Genomic DNA, 21,017 nt, shown 5'->3' on the forward strand with positions numbered 1-21,017 from the left:
AAGTGGACTCTAGGAGCTAGGAGTAGCTTCCCACAAGAAGCTGAGGCCCTTATTCTTGTAGATGCGAGGAAACTGATTCTGCCAGCAACCCAAGGGAACGTGGAATGGATCCTTCCCCAGCTGGGCCACTGATAAGACTATGGCCCCAGCTACTACGGGACTGCAGCCTCCTAAGACCCTTAGCACAGTATCAAGCTAAGCTCACCTGGACTTCCGACCCAAAGAAACTGTGCCATGATAAATGTGCGTGTAACAATTACCATTTGTGCTCATCTGTCACACAGCATAAAAAATTAACATAACTGTTTATTTAAAAATCATACAAAGCATTACAAAAAAGATCAGCAATCCATTAGAAACATAGGGGAAAGATATGAATACACAATTCTAAGAAGAAATATGATGATCAGTAAACATATTAAAAGATGCTCAACGTCACAAGTATTCAAGGAAATGGAAATTTTTAAAGTGTGGCGTTACAGAGTGTTGGTAGGGGTATGTGGGAAGACATATTCTGGTGTTGTTATCCATTAAAACTGGGTACTTTAGAGATTCCACTTCTAGGAATCTACCTAGAAAAAATACACACACATGTGCACAGGGAAATATACTTTACTTAATCATTCTCTTAACCTACTAAGAGACAGAGAACGCACTCCTGGTTTCTCATCATAGAGAACGCTGAAATAAACGGCCATTCCCACAATGCCTCTTGACCTCACAAAGCTGTGATTTGGTTTAGAACGCCGCACGCTCAGGGTAGGTGGACCCATCCCCTAGCCCTGGACAGAAACCAGGCCTGCACGGAGCCAGGCGTTTCTTTTTACGAATGACTGCTTTAAGGGTGGGAAAGAGTTTGCTCCTCAGCAAAAAGAGAGGTAAAAAGAAGGTATTCTATTATTCCTGCCTTGAACACAGTTGTACAAAGTTACCATGCTTGTAGCCCTGGCTGTCATCTACTGAGCGTGGGGTCAAAAGCCAACATGCCAAGAAGAAAGACAGAAAGGGAAGAAAGATGGAAAACGCCAAGTCCGTGACTGCTGTCACTGAGCCACTTTACCAGCCCTGCAAAGAACTACTTCTTGAGAGAATTAAATTATTTTATCGCTTAAGCTATTACTCAAGTTTTTTAGTGCTTGATGCCAAAAGTGCTCCTGATTTCACACATAAGGAATTTTCACTATAAAATTCATTATAAAATTAAAGAAAAAAGTTCAATATTCCTATTACTTACAACTATCCATATTGAAACAGAATAAATGTTTTCTTCTAATTTAGAATTATAAAACTGACGTTTTTTAAAGTTAACCTGATGGATCCTGATTGCATATTTTAGACAACTATGTCATTTGAAAGAGCCTTGACTATTTACATGATAGCCAACTTTCCAGATGAAGACAGAAAGACTCTTGGAAAACTGAAGTTAAAAAAAATAAATCATTCCAGGGCTGGCTCAGTGGCATAGTGGTTACGTTTGCTCACTCCGCTTCGGCGGCCCGGGATTCACGTGTTTGGCTCCCAGGCGTGGAACTACGCACTGCTCATCAAGCCATACTGTGGCAGGCGTCTCACATATAAAGTAGAGGAAGATGGGCATGGATGTTAGCTCAGGGCCAATCGTCTTCAGCGAAAAGAGTAAGATTGGTGGCGGTTATTACCTCAGGGCAAATCTTCCTCACCAAAAACAAATAAATAAATACATCATTCCTCAGCCACATTACTAGGTAATAATGGCAAACTAATCAGATTTGATAAAATTAGCCAAAAAATTCAAAATATTAGAAATGTTATTTCCCATATAGATTTATATCCACTGTTGATAATGGCGGACCTGTCCTGAGTATATATTTTCTACTATATAAACTGTGCCGCTGTGATATATCACTTTCAATGATGGCCATTATGAATCATACATCACATAAAGTGAACCTCAAACTAGGGGGAAAAAGAAATCACACCCTTGAAACGCGAATCAGAAACAGATCTGTTTCTCTTACAATCACCAGACACACATTTTTGATTCTTCTAGTCCATCCACTCATAAAGAGAAATTTTCTGACATTTACTATAGTAAATCATATTTCTTAAGTTTCTTATGAACTTTCTGAAGTGGTGCATGATCAATGACGATAAATCCTATTTCTCTGTACTCTACGCCTCTGTCTCTGAGCCCACCCTTCAGGATTCTCAGGCTGTATAACCCTTGATAAAGATTTCAACACTACAAAATTTGCCACCAAGATGACCTCAGGCATTTCATAATTTTTAAAGGCTCACGGACCATAGTCAAAACCTAATCATATGATTATTCTCCGAGTTATACATTTCTGGCTTTTAATAAAGAAAAAAGATTGCATGAATACATATAGTCACCTCTTAATTATCTGGGCCAAACTAGGAGACCACTGGCCCAGAGCTGAAAGCTGAGGCAGGTCAGTGTTAGAATGGCCCATGCCCTACCGGATTAAGACTATATTGGGGCTGGCCCAGTGGCACAGCAGTTAAGTTCGCAGGTTCCACTTCAGCGGCCCAGGGTTCACTGGTTCGGATCTCGGGTGCGGACATGGCACCGCTTGGCACGCCATGCTGTGGTAGGCATCCCACATATAAAGTAGAGGAAGATGGGCATGGATGTGAGCTCAGGGCCAGTTTTCCTCAGCAAAAAGAGGAGGATTGGCAGCAGTTAGTTCAAGGCTAATCTTCCTCAAAAAAAAAAAAAATACACTCTATCCCACCCCACCCTTGGAATCAGTGCTTTCCTCTCCTGGCATTAATTAATCTTTCAGTACTAAATACTATGTCTAATTTTGTGTTAAAGTCTTTGTTGAGAACTACTTATCAAAGAACAGCCAAGAATACAATTATCTTATCCATGTAATATTTACAAAAGAACAGAAAAGAATTACAAAGCTCCAAAGCAGTGGTCTGTTTTGCCTCAGCAAGTATGACCCTATTTTACCAATCAAGCAAGAGAAAAACATTAAGAATGTACTAATGATCTGAACAGTGATACTCGCTGGTTAAATCAATGTCTGAGGATCTGAAAGATACTCAAAAGAGAACACTACAGAACAGTGCCAAATATTTACCTGACCTGTTTAAACACTGCGAACTATGACTAGGCTGCCCTCTTAGGGAAGGTTCAATATGAAGTTCTTGCGTGAACTCGCTCATGAAGGAGTTATATGAAAACAATTAACAGACAACATGAACGGTTTGCACAGCCAGCCTCTAATAAAATAATCCACTAGGCATCCAGTAAGTCAATAAATAATATCACCAGTTGTTATCAGAATATGTTCAATAAAAATGCCACAGGCGTGGATTTCTGTGAAGATATAACCACAGCTCACACTAACCGAGAGCTCACGACATGGCAGACCCTGCTCTAAGGGCTCCATGTGCATCATCTCATTCAATCCTCACAATAACCCAGTGAAATACGTCTTCTATCATGTCCACTCTGCAAGTGATCAAACTGTGGCGGAGAAAGTTACATAATGCGCCACGGGTCCCCCTGCTAGTAAACAGGGAGGGCCGGGTCTGAACGCAGGCTGGCTGACTCTAACACCCACACTCCTCCCGTCTAGGCCACTGCTTTTTTACAGCTCATCCGTTCTAAGAGAGAAACTCCACGAAACCTCCAGCAGAAATATTTTTAGCTCATGAACTTCCACGGTTTATGTCCCGAGGAGCTTCTAAGGAATACAGCGTTCTCTCCTCAGAGTTCTAGCTCAGTCCATGTTCCCGCAGTAACTGAGTACAGAGGTAACTTTCAGGAGTATGCAACGTCAAAACAGGCCTACAATACGCAAGGTAACGTATGTGACATCAGCATGCAGGAAGATAAGAATGCTCAAGATGAAGAAAAGAACATACTTTCCTTTTAAGTATCTTCAAGTAATCTATAACAACTATGATAAACAATAAAATCGAGTTAAAATTATCCATACCATTGTTTGATGGGTAAGTTAAAAGTAATTTCTTGCCAGTGTCTCTGAGCTTCATAATCACCAAACATAGGCGGTTTTCCAGCACCTAAGATGAAAGGTAAAAAGAGCAAAACAACAATAGACTTTAATTTATTTTTATTATTTACTATGTTATAATATTATTAGTATTATATACGATGTTATAATTTATTTCCTTATGAAAAATTTCTATATTATAGAGGTAGTGTAGGTGAAGGCAAAGAACACAGAAGTTACCAAAAACGTCGGCGAGATGAGGTCCGACTCCTAGCACTTTAACTCACTGAGTGTGCGTGGCCTTGAGCCTCAGCGCATTACAAACAGGATCAATACTACCCACCTAGGGGACTAGTGGAATAGGAAGAGAATGGACATAAAACGCCCAGTACAGTCCCTGGCACACAGTAAACATTCAATAAATATTGTTCACATTAACTAGCTATAATGCTAATTAGTTATTAATTAAGTCACTGATAACACTCATGCTAACATATTCAAGTTTGCTTTTACTTCACGAGAAAGACTGTCCACTACACCGTCCAGTAAGTGTCATAAAACAGTATTAATAACAAATATCTGTATTTCACAAATGGCTTTTACAAACTAAATATAAATAACTTGAGGTCAAGCATAGAACCAAAAACAGACTGTGTTACAAAGACGTTAGTTACGTCAGGCTTTGCTGTCAAATGAGTGATACAGAAACTGTCTTTAATTTCAAAGTTGCAAACACGGAATAACGGATCTTTAGTAACTAACAATTGATGGTGCCTCCCGGGTGCCAAATACAACAAAGAAGTGGGGATTATCATCATCCCCACTCTGCAGCTGGAAAAACGGAGGCCACGGTCACGCAGGTGACGCGCAGCAGAGCCAGATGGGAACGCAGGCAGATGCTCCACAGTCCACGCTCTTAGCTCCCACTCCGCATGGCCTCACTACTCGCTTAAGTAGGTTATTCACCCTACGTCATCTAAAATGATATAAAGGTAATCCCATTTGGTAAACACCCACAGCTTAACTAGCAACTGACTACAAAATTGTGAGGCGGCCCAAAGAGATCCAGAGCAGCTAAAGGTTTTTCAGTCAGCAAAGGAAAATCCCGGGTAGTCAAATATATGCATTAATCCATTGGGAAGGTATGTCACATTGGAGAAGGAGAGATCATCACTCACTGAAATCCAACCCAGATTTTCTCCAGCTGTGGAACACTACATTAGGTAGATTTTTTTGCACTTACTGGCTATATTCTACCAATATTCTCTAAATGCTAGCATCTCCGCCCACAGAGATACTCCCACTATGAGATAATAATGGGAAAGGCAGGTCACGTGTCCAAAGCATGTGCCCTCTGAGTGACTATCACAGGAATTCCCCACAGCACAGGCACACGTACACACACCGCTGTCTCTCTCAGAAAGGACCGTATCCTGTCCATTTCTGTACTCTCAGGATGAAAGGGCTCCTCGTAGATTCTCAGTGTACAATGACACAGCAAGGATGTTGGTGGAATCAGTGTGATACAGCAAGGATTTTAAGTTTAAAACGTTTGAATTTTTGAGTCTCAGGTTTTCCACTTTCTGGCTGTGCATCATTCAGCGATTTGTGATGGCAGACCAACTAATGACGCCAAGGATACTTTAACACGATGCCCGTGTATTGCTTCTTGCCCAAAACCATCTTGAAGTTACTGTCGGACACTGAAATTCCAAGCTTCTGTTCATACTGCTTCCTCCCTATTCACACATCCCTTCTATCAACTCATATCCGTCCCAGAAGAATCGTCTCAAATTCCAAATTCCCCACGAAACCTTCCCTTATAAATTGAAAACATGCTGATCATTAATTACTGACTTCTCATAATACTTAGATTTTCAAGATCACATACTTTGTCATTGACTATACTATTTCCTAATTGCCACCCAAATAAGAATTTTAGTTTCTATGGCAGAGAATGTGATTTTTCTAGAGTTCAAAGGAAGCATGTTGCTAAGCATATAGTACATACTTTCATTAAAAACGTGCTTAATTAACTGAACAGGAGAAGAATAACCTACGATAAAAAAAAAAGGAACATGACTCCCCAGTGAGCTAATGCACTTGTGCGTGTGTATTTTACAGGTGGGTGTGTGTGTGTGTTTCTGTTTTTAGGAATACAACCACCGTCTATGGGGGGAAAGGAGCTGATTTTTATTTTTTCTTTTGTTTTTATTTGTTTGTTTTTCCTCCACTGGGATAATAAAAGTCAGGGAGGATCTTAAGTAATTTCCTGTACCTGACAACATCCCACTATCTAGATTTTCTGAATTGCTCTAGACTCGTGGTCAAGAGGAAGAATTTACTACCATTCTCTAACAAACGGAAGAGCGGATAATGACTCTCCTTAGGGTTGAGAAACAAGTTTCTATCCAGAGTCTGACCTACTTCAATAAATTCAGCTGACACTGGCTATGAAATTAGTACTTAAGTTTTTTAAACTGCTAAAGTGCCCTTAAAGCAACCCAGAAGGACAGCCCCACTGCACCTGTGGGAGCCTCACCGGGAAGGGCAAACGGGCTCCTCCCACTGCAATTAACCCACAAACCCAGTTACAGCAGGTGCAGAATCGCAGACAGAAAACACACTAATGTGTATTCACGAAGCTTCAATTTTGTCTCATTCTCAGGAAAATGGGCTTAAGCACCAATTAAGTGTTCATTTCATTAATTGCTGAGCTACTCAAAATTGTTAGAATTTTTTTTAAAAGTAGTTTCTTTGACAATAATATAGACTAATTGCCTTTACATTCAAATTTTGAACATTCTAAGAGAAGAGAATTTAGCTAACATTTTCCAGAATAAAATCCCTTTTATATGTTCCTAGTGAGTAAGAAGAAACAATACAAATAGGAATGGGTAGGCTGAGAGACAATAACCAATCAAATAGAAGGCAGTAACAATGATTGACAGGTTGCATAAAAGGATTCTCTATGACTTTCTCCTCCTAAACAGCCAATACAGTTTTGAAAAAATAAATTATTAAAATTAGTTCAAGTATTGCTATTTGCTCTAAAAACAGTGGTAACACTTTGGATCGAGTATATCCAAGGAGGAATACAGGAATGAGGAATTCTGAATCTCTACAAATTATGATAAACAGTACTAAAATCAGAATTTGTCTCCTCCCCATGGTTGGTCTGAAAGCAACAAGCAATATTTATTGAGTATTTTTAGGTCTGTAAAAACTACATAGCAGCACTTATGTAAAGGGTATATGTAAATATGTAAGGGGTATAAATTTCAGAAAAATTTAAATTACAATACATAAGTAGTTTGTCTACACAATATGTGCATTTCCAAAGAAGAAATAATGGATTAATTCTAAGCAAGCTCACCGGAGCTTCCTCACACCAGCGCTTCCTAATTACAATCTTAAAACAAGATAAACAAAAAGCAAACTAAAATAAGCATGTTAAAAAAATTATAACCAAAAAAAGCATTTTAATTAATAGAAGGAAAAAGGTCTCAGCAGAATCACAGATGTTATGCTTTTTCATTAATTTTCCCAGCCTCCCATGATACAGAAGCTCTTCACATGTGAAAGCTAAATGTTATATTCTTATTCTTATGATGGAGCTGAGAACTCTGACAGAATCACTATTTTCCTTAGTGTTTAGCATTTTTATTTTTCTCATCTGAAAAATGACAAAAATACATAAGCACCACAAGAGAGACATACAAATATTCTACTACTGTGCAATAACAGTACTTCTCTTATACACACAATAATCCAAAAGTAATGTTGTCTGTTGACTTGCTTATGGGACAACTTAAGAGCAAGGTTTAAAACAAGCAGCAGGAGTCCTATTTTCCAGATGAGGGAAGAAACTGAGTAAATTCAGATGTTAGGAAAGAAATGTCAGAACAAGTAATATATGTAAGCCTAAATATTTAAAATTTTAAAAATATACTTCCAAATAACTAATGAGTCAAAGCATAATCACAATAGAAAGTAGAAAATATTACTTGAAAGGAAATGTACAGTTTGAATGACTGTATTAGAAAAGAAGAGAGGGGGCCGGCTGGTGTCATAATGGTTAGGCTCGCGCGCTCTGCTTCAGCGGCCCAGGGTTTGCCTGTTCGGATCCTGGGTGTGGACCTACACACTGCTCATCAGGCCATGCTGTGGCGGCATCCCACATAGAAGTACTAGAATGACTTACAACTAGGATATACAACTGTACTGGGGCTTTGGGGAGAAAAAAAAAATAAGAGAAACCAAAACTTAATGAGCTAAAACATTGACTAAGCAACAAACAAAAAACCAAACCCAAACATCCTACTCAGAGGATGAGCAAAGCTCAAATTCGTTCTTTGAAAATAATGATACAATTAATAAACCTCTAATAGGACTGGTTTTTAAAAAACCAAACAACAGGGGCCAGCCCAGTGGCGCAGTGTTTAAGTGCGCATGTTCTGCTTCGGCAGCCCGGGGTTGGCCGGTTCGGATCCTGGGTGTGGACATGGCATCGCCATGCTGTGGTAGGCATCCCACATGTAAAGTAGAGGAAGATGGACACAGATGTTATCTCAGGGCCAGTCTTCCTCAGCAAAAAGAGGAGGATTGGTGGCAGATGTTAGCTCAGGGCTAATCTTCCTCAAAAAAAAAAAAAATGAAACAACATAAACTATATAAAAAATGAGAAAAGAACCATTAGCAGTAATATAGCAGAGATATAAAAGGTAAGAAAACATTATGAATAATTTTATGCCAATACATTTTAAAACTCAGGTGAAACAGGCAAATTCTTAGAAAAATATAAATTATAAAATAATTCAAGAAGAAATAGAAACCCCAAATGGTCCTATAACCATTAAAGAAATTAAATCCCTAATTAAATATTTTTCCACACAGAAAATTCCAGGCCCAAATAGTTTTACTAGCAAGTTCTACCAAGCATTTAAAGAACAAACAATTCCAATCTTACATACTATTTTAGATTTTAGGAAAAGAGGATATACGCCCTAATTCATTTTATGCAACTAGCATAACCTTGATAACAAAACTGACAAATATTTTAAGGAAGTAAAATTGTGGACCAATGTCATTTGTGGGCATAGATGCTAAAATTGTAAATAAAATATCAGCAAAATTTAATAATACACTTACAAAAAAAAGACAATATATCACAAACGAGTTATTCAGGAATATTCCAGGAATGCAAGGTTGGTTCAATACTAGAAAGAACAAAACATACTCGATGGTGAATTAAAAGCACCCACTAAAATTAGGAGCAAGATACGGATGCCTGAATCACTACCTACATTCAACACTGTAGTAAGGTCCTAGCAATAAAAAGACAGAAAAAAGAACTAAAAAGTGTAAGTGGTAAAAAGGAAGAAATAAAACTCATCATGCACAGACTGTTTTTTTACACAGAAAATCCAAAAGATGCTTCAGATAAATTATAAGAATTAGAAAAGTTTAGAAAGGTTGCCAAATATAAAAAGTCAACCACATTTTTATACCCTAGAAACAAATATTGAGAAATTTTTTAAAAGATACCATCTACAGAACATTTTTCCAAAGAACATATACAGATGGCAAATAAAGACATGAAAAGATGTTCAACATCACTAATCATCAGGGAAATGCAAATCAAAACGACACTAAGATACCACCTTACACCTGTTAGAATAGCTGTAATCACTAAGACTAAAAATACCAAATGGAGAGGGTGTGGAGAGAAGGGAACCCTCATACACTGCTGATGGGAATGCAAACTGGTGCAGCCGCTATGGAAAACAGTCTGGAGATTCCTCAAAAGACTAAAAACAGAAATACCATATGACCCAGCTATCTCACTACTGGGTATCTACCCAAACAACTTGAAATCAACAATCCAAAGTAACATATGCACCCCTATGTTCACTGCAGCACTATTCACAATAGCCAAGACATAGAAGCAACCCAAGTGCCCATTGACTGATGAATGGAGAAAGAAGATGTGGTATATATATATATATATATATATATATATATATATATATATACACACACAATGGAATACTACTCAGCCATAAAAAAGACAAATTCATCCCATTTGCAATAACATGGAAGGACCTGGAGGGAATTATGCTAAGCACAATAAGCCAGTCTGAGAAAGACAAACACCAGATGATTTCACTCATATGTGGAATATAAACAAGTACTGGGACAAAGAAAACAGTTCAGTGGTTACCAGGGGAAGGGGGGTGGGGAGTGGGCACAGGCGGTGAAGGGGAGCACTTATGTGGTGACGGTCAAGAAGTAATGTACAACTGAAATCTCACATTGATGTAAACTATTATGAACTCAACAACGAAAAAAGATAAAAAAAAAAGATACCATCTACAATAGTGAGGGGAAAAAAATGATACCTAGGAATACATCTAAGTAAGTAAAGATGTGTAAGACTTTTATGTAGAAAATTACAAAATTTTGTTGAAAGACATTACAGAAGACAAATAAATGGAGAAACACAGAATCTTAGTGAATGAGAAGCCCTGCTATGGTAACGACTGCCAGTTCCCCCAAATTAACGAACAGTGTAGAAGAATGTAATCCCAATCAAAATCCCAACAGGGTTTTTCACCGGACTGCGACAATCTGATTTTTTAAAAAGCCATATACGTTTGTATTACCTTTCTACGGCTGCATAACAATTATTACAATATTCTTTTATAACCCCCAGTTCTGTAGGTCAGAGGTCTGGGTGAACTTACCTCGGTTCTCTGCTCAGGGTCACACAAGGCCAAATGAAGGTGTCTGCCAGCCTAGACTCTCACTGGAGGCCCGGGGCAAGAACCCACTGCCACGCTCGTTCAGGCTATTGGCGTGATTCGGTTCCTCTCGGCTGCAAGCCGAGGTTGCCCAGAGGTCCCCCATTCCCTTGCTGACTGTCAGCGGGCCTGCTCTGCGACTAGAGGCTGCCCGTCTTCCTTCTCACGGCCCCTCCACCCTCAGCCCAGCCACAGTGCGGGTCCTCACGCCCTGCACCTCGCGGGGCCCCTCTGCGGCCAGCTGGAGAGTCCTCTGCTGTGAGGGCTCAGGCGATCTCGCACCGACAGCTGACCCACCCAGCGCAGTCTCCCACGGTAAGGTCAAGCACATGGCACGGTAAGGTCAAGCAGGCCACACCACCGGGCACGGCCCGCGCCGCCCAGAGCGCATCCTTTCCACAGGGCTTGGGGTTAGGACGGGACATCTCTGGGGCTATCTGAGAAGTCCTGCCTCCCACAGTAAGAAAGAGCAAAGCCCTGAATAGCTAAGACACTCCAGCAGCGGAACGATCAGGGGGGAGAACCAGCCTCACAACAAATCAAGACTTGATGGAAAACGGTAAGAAGACACGGCAGCATTGAACCAAGCGATCAGGACGGAGAGTCGGAGCTGACCCGCGCATCCTAACACAGACAGGACTGGCAATGTGGATCAGCCGACGAGGATGGACTCTCAGTAATCGGCTGAAACAATGGCTTATCCGCGTGAAAAAAACTGTTTGGGATCCTCATCTCACATGCTATGCACAAAACTCAACTGTGAGAAGATAACGACCTAAATAGGAAAGACAAATCTTAAAACTTTTAGAAGGAAATTTTAGGAAAATATCTTTGTCACGTAGGAATACGGAAGGATTTCTTAAAGACGCAAAAAGCACAAACTGTGAAGGAAAAAGACTGATAAATTTCATTATTTTAACATCAAAAACTCCCGTTCATCAAAAGATGTGAAAAGATAAGCCATAAACTGGGAGGAGATATTTGCAACTTGGACAAAGGCCAGCTTCCAGAATACAGAACACATAAGAAAAAAAAACCCAAAAATATAAAATATATAAGAAAAAAACATCCTTCCCAACCTTACCCTCCACTGGTCTCTTTCTTTCAAACGAGTATCATGCCTTCTCCACCCTAAACAAAAAAAGCCTCCTGATTCACTCCCCCCTTGAAGTACCAGCTCACTTCTCTCTGTAATTTGTCATCTTGCCAGTTGGAATACATTTCTGTGTTCGTAGATCACAAAGCCCACGCTTCTAGTTAGCTCTTAACAAATTCTTTTTATCAGAATTAGACGTTTAAATGTATTTTCTTGACCACACCCATAAAGCCTACAATTCTTCTCTGTCCGGGTCAGAAAACTGTAAACTATTACCCACCCACCCCCCAAAAAGAAACCTATTCAAGGAAATATTTACCTATCTTTTAAACAGTAAAAATGCGTTACCTGAGTAAGAATTAAGAGAAACTGTCCACCGTACTGTTAGTCCTAGTAAGACCACAGCTGTCATCAAGTACCATTTCTCCATATTTCTTCTTCAAATTTAGGGAGGGAGAAAAACAGGACCAATGCCACAATACTTTTAACACGCAGTCAGTCACTTCTTGATCAGAGGAATGTTATCAATTCTTTGGCGTTAGGAGTTGGAGAGGATTTCAAGTGATGCTTCGTTTCCAAACAGTTAAATATTGAATTTTTTTTTTATGTCTATGAAGAAGTAGCCTGGAGGGGAAAAAAAAGATACTGAGATTTAGCTGAGCAGAGTACCTATAACAAGAAAGCCATTAAACCAAGTAGGTGGAGAACGTGGGTGGGTGGGGGGAACGGAGAGGACACACAAGGACGGACACACAGGAAAGGGGGTAGTTTTAAACTTCTTATTCCCTAGTGCTCTAGTTGGGAAATATCCCTCAAAAGGCAGCTCTCCCTGTTAAACGGACTCAGTATATCTAAAGATAAGGACCTGCTCTTACAAGAGAGTATTTCTGAGTGAAGACAAAAATCACAGGGATCTGTAGATAGAACAGTCGATCCCATCCAGGGCACCTTCACCTACAGGCAGACATGAGACCACAAAGGTAAACGGAGGAGGACTCACCTTTGGTACAGAGAGAAAGAGGAATTTTATCTATTTAGACTTCCACTAAAGTCATTTATGTAATTTTGATTTTTACTTCTTCTCTTCCAAAATATACTTGTAGTAACCACACCAACTTTCCATCTAACAAAACCTTTGCAAGAATCAATAATAGCCCCAACTCTTAAGAAAAAATACAAAAGCAGTAAAACGCAATTAACTGCTTACATTCTTTGCACTTTTTTCCTTGGGTTGGGGGGTTTAAAAGTAAAAAGCTTTGAAAAATGGTAGACCATTTTAACCACAGGATATACTTTAATTTGAATATATTCAGAAAAATACAATTAACAAATCAACTGAAAAATTTAGGGAAAAACTGGCGCATTCTACCTACCGGGCAAAATATTTTCTTACTTAAAAATAGCAAAGGATGGGCTGGGCTGGTGTTGCAGCCGTTAAGGTTCCCAGGTTCTGCTTCGGCAGCCCAGGGTTCACTGGTTCAGACCCCCGGTGTGGCCCTACAGACGACTTGTCAAGCCATCCTGTGGTAGGCGTCCCACATATAAAGTGGAGGAAGATGGGCACCGATGTTAGCTCAGGGCCAGTCTTTCTCAGCAAAAAAAAGAGGAGGATCAACATTCTGCACTATATATTACAGAATTGCATACAGCACTCTATTTTCTGCTGAGACATCATGTTTAAAATTGATTTTCCAGGGGCCAGCCCAATGGCCAAGTGGTTAAGTTCGAGTAGTTAAGTTTGTGCGCTCTGCTTCAGTGGCCCAGGGTTTGCGGTTTGGATCGTGAGTGCAGACCTAGCACCGCTTATCAAGCCATGCTGAGGCGGCGTCCCACACAGCAGAACCAGAAGGACCCACAACTAGAATACACAGCTATGTACTGGGGGACTTTGAGGAGAAGAAGAAAAAAAGAAGAAAAGAAGATGGGTAAGAGAGGTTAGCTCAGGTGCCAATCTTAAAAAAAAAGTGATGTCTCATTTAAAAGATAAATAAAATTGATTTTACAAATGCTAATTCCTGAATTTAAAAATATAGCTTAACTAATATTCTATCTTGGAACTTTAAATCACTAATATGACCAAGTTAAATCAATTATCCACAGCTCCAGAGACTCATATTTAGGTACTTCCCCAGGAACCTTAAGTAACAAAAATAAGACTACCAATAACACTTAATTACCGTAACGAACTTGAAAAGAACATAATGCTTCACTAACACCATGCTGTCAGGTCTGCTCAGAGCACAGTGGTGGAAGGTCAGCTGGCGGACAGATGAAACAATCACACCCAGAAAGGTATGGACAACATCCACGATGGACCAGATGTAACTCCAGAAACCATGACAGGGATAAATTCAAATAAATTCAAAGTTCTACACTTAAATGTGAAAAAACAAACCAGCCAAAGTCAACTGGGTGAGTACTGAAAACGAGGCAGCAGATAACAGGTGGTAACCGTGAGCCCTGTATGGACACGGAACTGATGACCAACGTTACAGTGTTCTGATCAAATGTTAGGAGAGCTTTTCTAACAATTGAGCTGCCCAAAAATGAAACGAGAATCCTCCTGAGAAAGGAGTTCCTTTTGAAAAGGTTCAAACAGAAGCTGAGCAACCACTTGAGAAGAATATTTTTAGAGTGTGGAACAGATGACTAATTTCTAAAGTCTTCTCAATCTGATTCTGGAAGCACATTATGTGTGTGCATTAATATAAGTCCTGATAATACAAAAGATTTGGGCTCCCAGCATGTTAACGTTGCCCAATTCCCAACAGCTGCCCAGTATTGCCACTTTTGTAGGGTTTCTTTGATGAGTAAAATGGATAGGCCTTCCCAACCTCAAGAGGCTCATGCTAGAAACTGAAGGGCATCAAAACCATCTCCTCCTGACATCTACTACACCTGGAATAAAATCAACGCACCGCAGCCATCAGGCCCTCTGTGAGCCGACCCCTGCCTGCCTCTCCAACTGCATGTCTTCCCACTTTTCCACAAGCTCTTCCCTCTCCTCCTGGAACCTGCCAGGTTCATTCACATCTCAGTTCCTAGTCATGTCTACTTGCTCTGCTTGGAAGGCTCTTAACCCGGCTCACTGGCTGACCTTGTGTGGTTCATGTGACATCTCAAGTCATCCCCCGGAAGATCATCCCTGACCACTCCACTAAAGTTTCCACCTCGTACTGTCTGTACAATTACCTTCTTTAATTTTCTTCCTAATTCTTTTCACTATCAGAAATTACATTTTCACACAACATGGAACAACTTCACAAATATAATTTTGAGTATAAAAAACTAGACACCAAAGAATACATATCACATGGTTCCATTTATGAAAGGCACACAAACAGGCAAAACTAACCTATGGTGTTAGAAATCAGGAAAGAGGCTACCTTGGGGAGGAAAGAGGGGTGGTGCTGGAAGAGGTCTCCAGGCAGGTCTAAGATGCTGCAAATGTTCTCTTTCTCGATTTGAGCGGTGGTTAAAAGATGGGTTTACTCTATGATAAATCAACAAGTTACAATTTACCATTTGTGTACAGTATTTTCTTGTACATACGTTATATTCCAATAAGAAGTATAAAAGGAAATTACGTTTACTGGCCAACCAGAACAGAAGCTCCATGCAAGCAGGGCTCCTGTCTTAGTCTCGCTCTGCTCCCTGCACGTGGGACGATGCTGACAGGAAGCAGGTGCTCATAAGCATCTGCTGAATGGAGACCTCGCGCCTGAACAGCGAGGTCCCTAACGTTAGTGAGTCCTCCGTGGTTAACGCTGTATGTGACACTCTTCACCGAGCGCTCCTCTTGAAACTGTATAAAGGGATCTTTACTCCCGTTTCCACCGGTAAAGCAAAGTGAAGCGACTTGCTAACCCATCCCACGCCCCGACGCAGCCCCGGGGGCGGCAGAGGGGTCCCGCCTGGCGCTGAGGGCGCATCTGGACGCAGGAAGAGTCTCCCGCCCGCTTCCCGGAGCCGGGGGCGTTCCTTTTAGTGCCACAGGACTCCCCAGGTGGGCACGACACCCAGCGAGCGCACGACGGCCGGGGAGCCGTCCGGGAGGAGGGACCCTCCGGCCACGTCCTCCCCGTCCCCACGGGCTGGCCCTCGGAGGGCGGGCGCCGGGCGCCAGCGCCGCTGCAGCCGCGTCCCCGCGCCCCGCCCGACCCTGGGGACCGCGGGCGCCGCCCCGCGGAGCGCAGCAGAGCCGGGCCACCAGCCGCGCGCAGATCCCGGCGCGCCCCCAACCCCGCCGGACGCTCGGAGCCCGGGTCCCGCTCTTACCGCACCGCCCGCTCGGCCTGGATGCGCCGCGGCGCCTGCGCGCTCGTCCCCGCGGCGGAGCGCTCCCCGCGGCTTCCGCCCCTCGTGCCCGCGCGCCCGGCGCGGGAGCGAGCCCGTCGAGCGTGAGGGAGGTGGGGAGAGACGCGGAGAGGCGGCCGCTGCTGGGCGGGGCCTGGCGGGCGGGGGCGGGGCCTGGCGGGCGGGGGCGGGGCCTGGCGGGCGGGGGCGGGGCCTGGCGGGCGGGGGCGGGGCCGGGGCGCGGGCGCTGGAACCCGAGAGCCCCGTCCGGGTGAGGCCCGGCCGGCGGAAAGCCCCTGCGCCTGTTTCCAGGGAGCCGGGCCAGGGCCCGAGCAGTGCTTAGTGCGCGCATTCCCGTCAGGGGCGCGCCCCGGCTCGCCCTCTCCAGCGGGCAGTGGGTCCTGCTCCGGCCGGGCCCCAGGAGCGGGAGAGCCGGCGGGGAGGACGAGTGGTGGAGGCTGCGCAGTCAGGCGGTGCGGGAGATGTCCTGGACCACGTCCCGCCGCGCGGGGAGCCTGTGGGAGCTGCAGAAGACAGCCCTGCCCTCCAGTAGCCGCTACGTGGTTCCTGTCTGTCCCCAAACTTGCCAAAACTCACTGCGTTCCCTCCTGTGTTCAGAGGATGCTCGCATTCTCCCTTCTGAATGCTGCCACTCTCTATAAGCCAACCCTCTGACTCATAATCCGTAAGTGTCAGCAAATATCGGGCTGTGGCCGTGGCTTTCCACTCAGTGGGTCTGAACCCCTTTGGATCTCGGTTTCTTTATCTGTGCAATGTGTGGGTGGAGCTAGTAAATTTCCAGAGCTAAAGTTTCGTTCTACTCTGTTTAAAAGACCATCGACCCGGGAGATACGGAGAAATATGGCCAAGTCCCTGCCCTCTAAAGATTTAATTCTCATTGGAAAGACATTTTCATGCATAAAAGGATAGAAAGCAACAGAAGGGAGCACACGCTAAATGTCAAATTATTGGTGCATGCATTATGCGCTGTAGGAGCTCAGAGAAGAGGGGTCACTGTGAACTAGAAACTATCTGGAGATGCTGAGTCAGCTGAGCTTTGAAGGAAAGCCCGGGCTTACATTAACCAAGGGGATGGGAGTGGGACTCTAGACAAAGGAAATGGTTCAAGCCAAAATTGTGGCAGCTGAGAAGTACAGAACATTTCCTCCACTTTAGATGGTGGGTGATGAAGCCGGAAAGGAATAATTGTGGAGAGCCTTGAGTACCAGGCTGTGGTGTTTGGAATTTATTCAACGATCAGTAAGGGGCCATTAAATGACTTTTAGCAAGTGTACAGTATAGTGCTAGACAAAATTTAAATAATGAACAAGATGAATCAGAAGCAGAGGTAGAAATTAGAGTAGTCCATGCATGATTAGACAAGGGCCTGGACTCAGGTGGAAGAGAGAGATCAGCACAAGAGGAAGAATGTACAGGTGTTGGCAACGTACCAGATGTGTAGAAGTGAAAGAGAGGAGAGAGAAAAATCAAGTAGGGCTCCCACAGTTTCAAGTCTGAACTAGAAAAACTGAAATATCTAGTGAAGCCTGGAGGAGAAGCTGGCTTAGAGAGAAAGATAATGCCTTGTGTTGAGTTTGAGGTGACATCAAGACAACCAAGTAATGTTCAGACGCCAGTTACAAATCGGAGCCTAGGAAAGAAGTTGGGGCTGAAGATAGAGATATGAAGTCTTTCATTTGGCTGAAGGCTGAAGGAGACCATACAAAGAGAAAATAGACAACCATAGCTGAGTAAACGCATATTTAAGGCCAAGAGGAACACGGCAAGCTGATGAAGGATATTACATGGTTACAAACATAGGGGAAATCGAGTACATTGCAGAATCATAAATATTAAGCATCTTTTGAAGAAGAACTACATTTGGCAGACCAAACAGCATGTTTTATTGAATCTAATTGGCTCTGTCAATTGTAAGAAACATCATCATTTTATGTACCACTAAGAAAGAAAAAAAAAAGTAGCCATTTAAACTTGTTATCATTGTAAAACGTAATTTCAGAAATATTAATGTGTGAAAAAAATAGACATCTTCAAATGATAAAAGTTGGTATCAGTCACTCCTTTCCGCCTCCCAGCCTGATAGCTTCTGGCATAGTATTAAGAACAAAGTTGGTGCTTAAAATGTTTATTGAATAAATAGTGGAAGGGACATCAAACCTCTATTTCATAGCTGGGCTGCCCCCCCACCACACCCACATACCCACTCCTGCTCCTTCCCTCTGGTAGGCACTATCACCAGTGCCTGACTGTCCAGTTCCTCCATAACAGATGCTCAGTAAAGGCATTTTGAATGAGGTCATTAGGGTAGGCGCTAATCCAGTATGACTGTTATCCTCATAAGTAGAGGAAATTGGACACAGACATGCCCATGCACAGAGGAAGGCCATGGAAGACACCGAGAAGGTGGCCAGCTACAAGCCAAGGAGGGAAGCTGTCTACAATTCTCAGAAGCAACCAACCCTGCTGATGTCTTGATCTCAGACTTCTACCCTCCCAGATTGTGAGAATATAAATTTCCATGGTGTAAGCCACCCAGTTTGCGGTATTTTGTGTGGCAGCCCTAACAAACTAATACCTACCTATCAAAGGCACTCTCAATACTCAATTCCTCACACAAGTCATACTGTATAGGGGTTTCTACCCCCTTCCCTAGATCACTTCCACCTGCTAAGAAAACAAGCCCTTTTCTGTATCAGGCCTAGGACTTCCCTGTTCTATGTGAAAACCATTAATCTGATCATAGCTGTTCTTTGAAATAGAATCTTTTTTCCTGTCTGAACATCTTCCTCAATTGACCCTTGTATGTCATTTTCCATTCTTCTGAAATCTCCAAGTTTCATCATTCCCTTGGCCCCTTCAGAGAATTAGTCCACCTCAGCAGCATGAGTTAGAGTTAAGCTCCATGTTTCCAAGTTTCATTATAGCCATTAGCAAAACAGTAGTCTCTTTTATATACTAAAAGTCTTTCCTATTCAATTCACTTGATCCTCACAGTAACTAAGAGAGAACGGTAGACCAGGCATTATCATCCGCTTCTGACATAGAGGAAAACTTGACAGCAACATTTCCCAAAGTATGTTCCCCAGAACTCTCATTCAGTGGAATAACTGTTGTCAACAACAAAAAAGGTGTGACTATGGTCTCCAATGCAGACACAAAGGAGTTTGAAAACAATAGGTTGCACCAACCTAAAAAGGATTCCTTACTCCGGGTCGTCTCAGAACCTTTTATGTGTTATATACATCATGGTTCTCCAAGAGAATGTAGAATTTTCAGACTTATTTGACCATGGAAGCTTATCTCCACACCCCACCCCACGCCACCCCCTACTTCCTGTCCTACAGAGTGGTCCATGAAACACACTGTTGGAAATGCTGGTTTGAAACGTCGTGTAATTTCCCTAAAAGATAGAGCAAGTAAATGTCAAAACTATGATTAAACACAGATCCTAGTTACTTACATTCATTTTCAGGTCTATATAAAAGAATGCAGAAATTGCACGCAAAAAAAGACAAAACATTGACATGATGACTGTCCTTAGAATGACTATGAACTTTGAAAACTGTTAGCTAAAACACAAAATTAAATGGGAAAAATAAATCCCTAAAAACCAGAAATAAAATGACACAAAAGAACTTAAATGTGTATCCAATTGGTGGCTCAACTACACAGAGAATAACTGTTCCAAATGTCTTTAAAACACAGTCATTTGACAATAAATCTCAGTGCAATATACCTTAAGAAAAAAAGCCCTGTTAAATAGCAGAATTCTTGGTGTGGGAAAAATGAGTTAAAAGTATAAGATAGAAGTTAAATATGAACGCGTGATTTATCTTTTTGAATTATTGAAAGGAAAGAAGAGAGGCGGGGAAGAAAGAAGGAAGGTAGGAAGTGGGGAGGGAAGGAAGGAGGAAATAGAAAACGTATTTCCTAGTTATTTTTACTGAAACGAATAAAAACAAAGACCAACTCAATAACAACGAGCATCCTTAGCACACAGATTGTGGTCTTGAAATACCATTCGTACTAAAATGAACCAGGGATCCTTGGAGAAATAGCTAGTTACAGGTTTGGAAAAGAAATATACAAAAATAAATGTGGAACTTTTTGTCATACCAGATATCAAGGAAACTATCAAAGACTACTGGGGTCAATGTCAAAAGGACTCAGGAGTTAACTTGAAGAGACTCCCTCTGGCCATGGATGGGACACATTCAGCATCAGTAAGCATAATAACTACAAAGGATTGAAACACATCAAATGTGAATTGTCTGTCGCATTCTCCATGAGCTCATAATGATACTTTAAAAAAAAGATAAGGTCACCAATAGAGGAAGCTGGTAAGCCACTCATTATTTTGAAGATTGGTAAATAAAGAAAAAGAATCAAGCAGTTATTTTGCCTTTATTATATAAATTATTCTGCTGGGTAGCCAAATAGTTGATAAGAGAAAGATTCTCTTTATAGAATATTTCAGCTGCCCTCCCTTTCTCTTTCCCCTTCCTCCTTCCTCTCTCCTTTCTCTTCCTCTCCCTCTCTTTTACACACACACACACACACACACACACGCGCGCGCGCGCGCGCGCACACGGAGTCGCCCTTATTTCAAACTACCAAACAGCCCTATGGATGAGACAAATTGCTTTGGGAACTTCAGAAACAACCTCGTATTTGAATTGGACCAAAGTGGAATCAACCTAAACTGCATTGTTATCTGTTGTGACTACAGTGATTTAAATGTCTTTATTGCTTAAATGAAGCTAATCAAGTTAATTTGTAATTACTTATGGATATACTCATTTATTCAACAAATATTTATTAAATAAATAGCCT

The 21,017-nt window shown here is 42.0% G+C and overlaps 1 protein-coding gene and 1 long non-coding RNA gene across 16 annotated transcripts in view; one reads left to right on the forward strand and one right to left on the reverse strand.

Annotated features, from left to right (window-relative positions):
- Positions 1 to 16,901, reverse strand: part of ALG6 (ALG6 alpha-1,3-glucosyltransferase) — a 72,478-nt gene extending 55,577 nt beyond the window's left edge. For 4 of the 15 annotated variants that reach the window (XM_070591877.1, XM_070591881.1, XM_070591869.1 and 1 more), the window contains exons 1-3: positions 16,146 to 16,279; positions 12,216 to 12,491; positions 3,954 to 4,038 (exon numbers count right to left, since the gene is read on the reverse strand). In XM_070591877.1, coding sequence (XP_070447978.1) covers positions 3,954 to 4,038; positions 12,216 to 12,297 — 167 coding nt within the window. In that variant the 5' untranslated portion in view covers positions 12,298 to 12,491; positions 16,146 to 16,279. Of the gene's footprint in view, positions 1 to 3,953; positions 4,039 to 5,146; positions 5,257 to 12,215; positions 12,492 to 15,222; positions 15,361 to 15,454; positions 16,031 to 16,145; positions 16,280 to 16,760 lie in introns of those variants that run through there. The other 11 variants (XM_070591876.1, XM_070591871.1, XM_070591878.1 and 8 more) reach the window with 9 other exon arrangements.
- Positions 16,429 to 20,573, forward strand: LOC139079075 (uncharacterized). Its single transcript, XR_011532359.1, has 2 exons — positions 16,429 to 16,848; positions 20,304 to 20,573. It is a non-coding gene; the product is annotated as an uncharacterized lncRNA (long non-coding RNA).
- Positions 20,574 to 21,017: the final 444 nt, after the last annotated feature.

The sequence above is a fragment of the Equus przewalskii genome, chromosome 24, assembly GCF_037783145.1.
Source record: "Equus przewalskii isolate Varuska chromosome 24, EquPr2, whole genome shotgun sequence".
Classification (NCBI taxonomy): domain Eukaryota; kingdom Metazoa; phylum Chordata; class Mammalia; order Perissodactyla; family Equidae; genus Equus; species Equus przewalskii.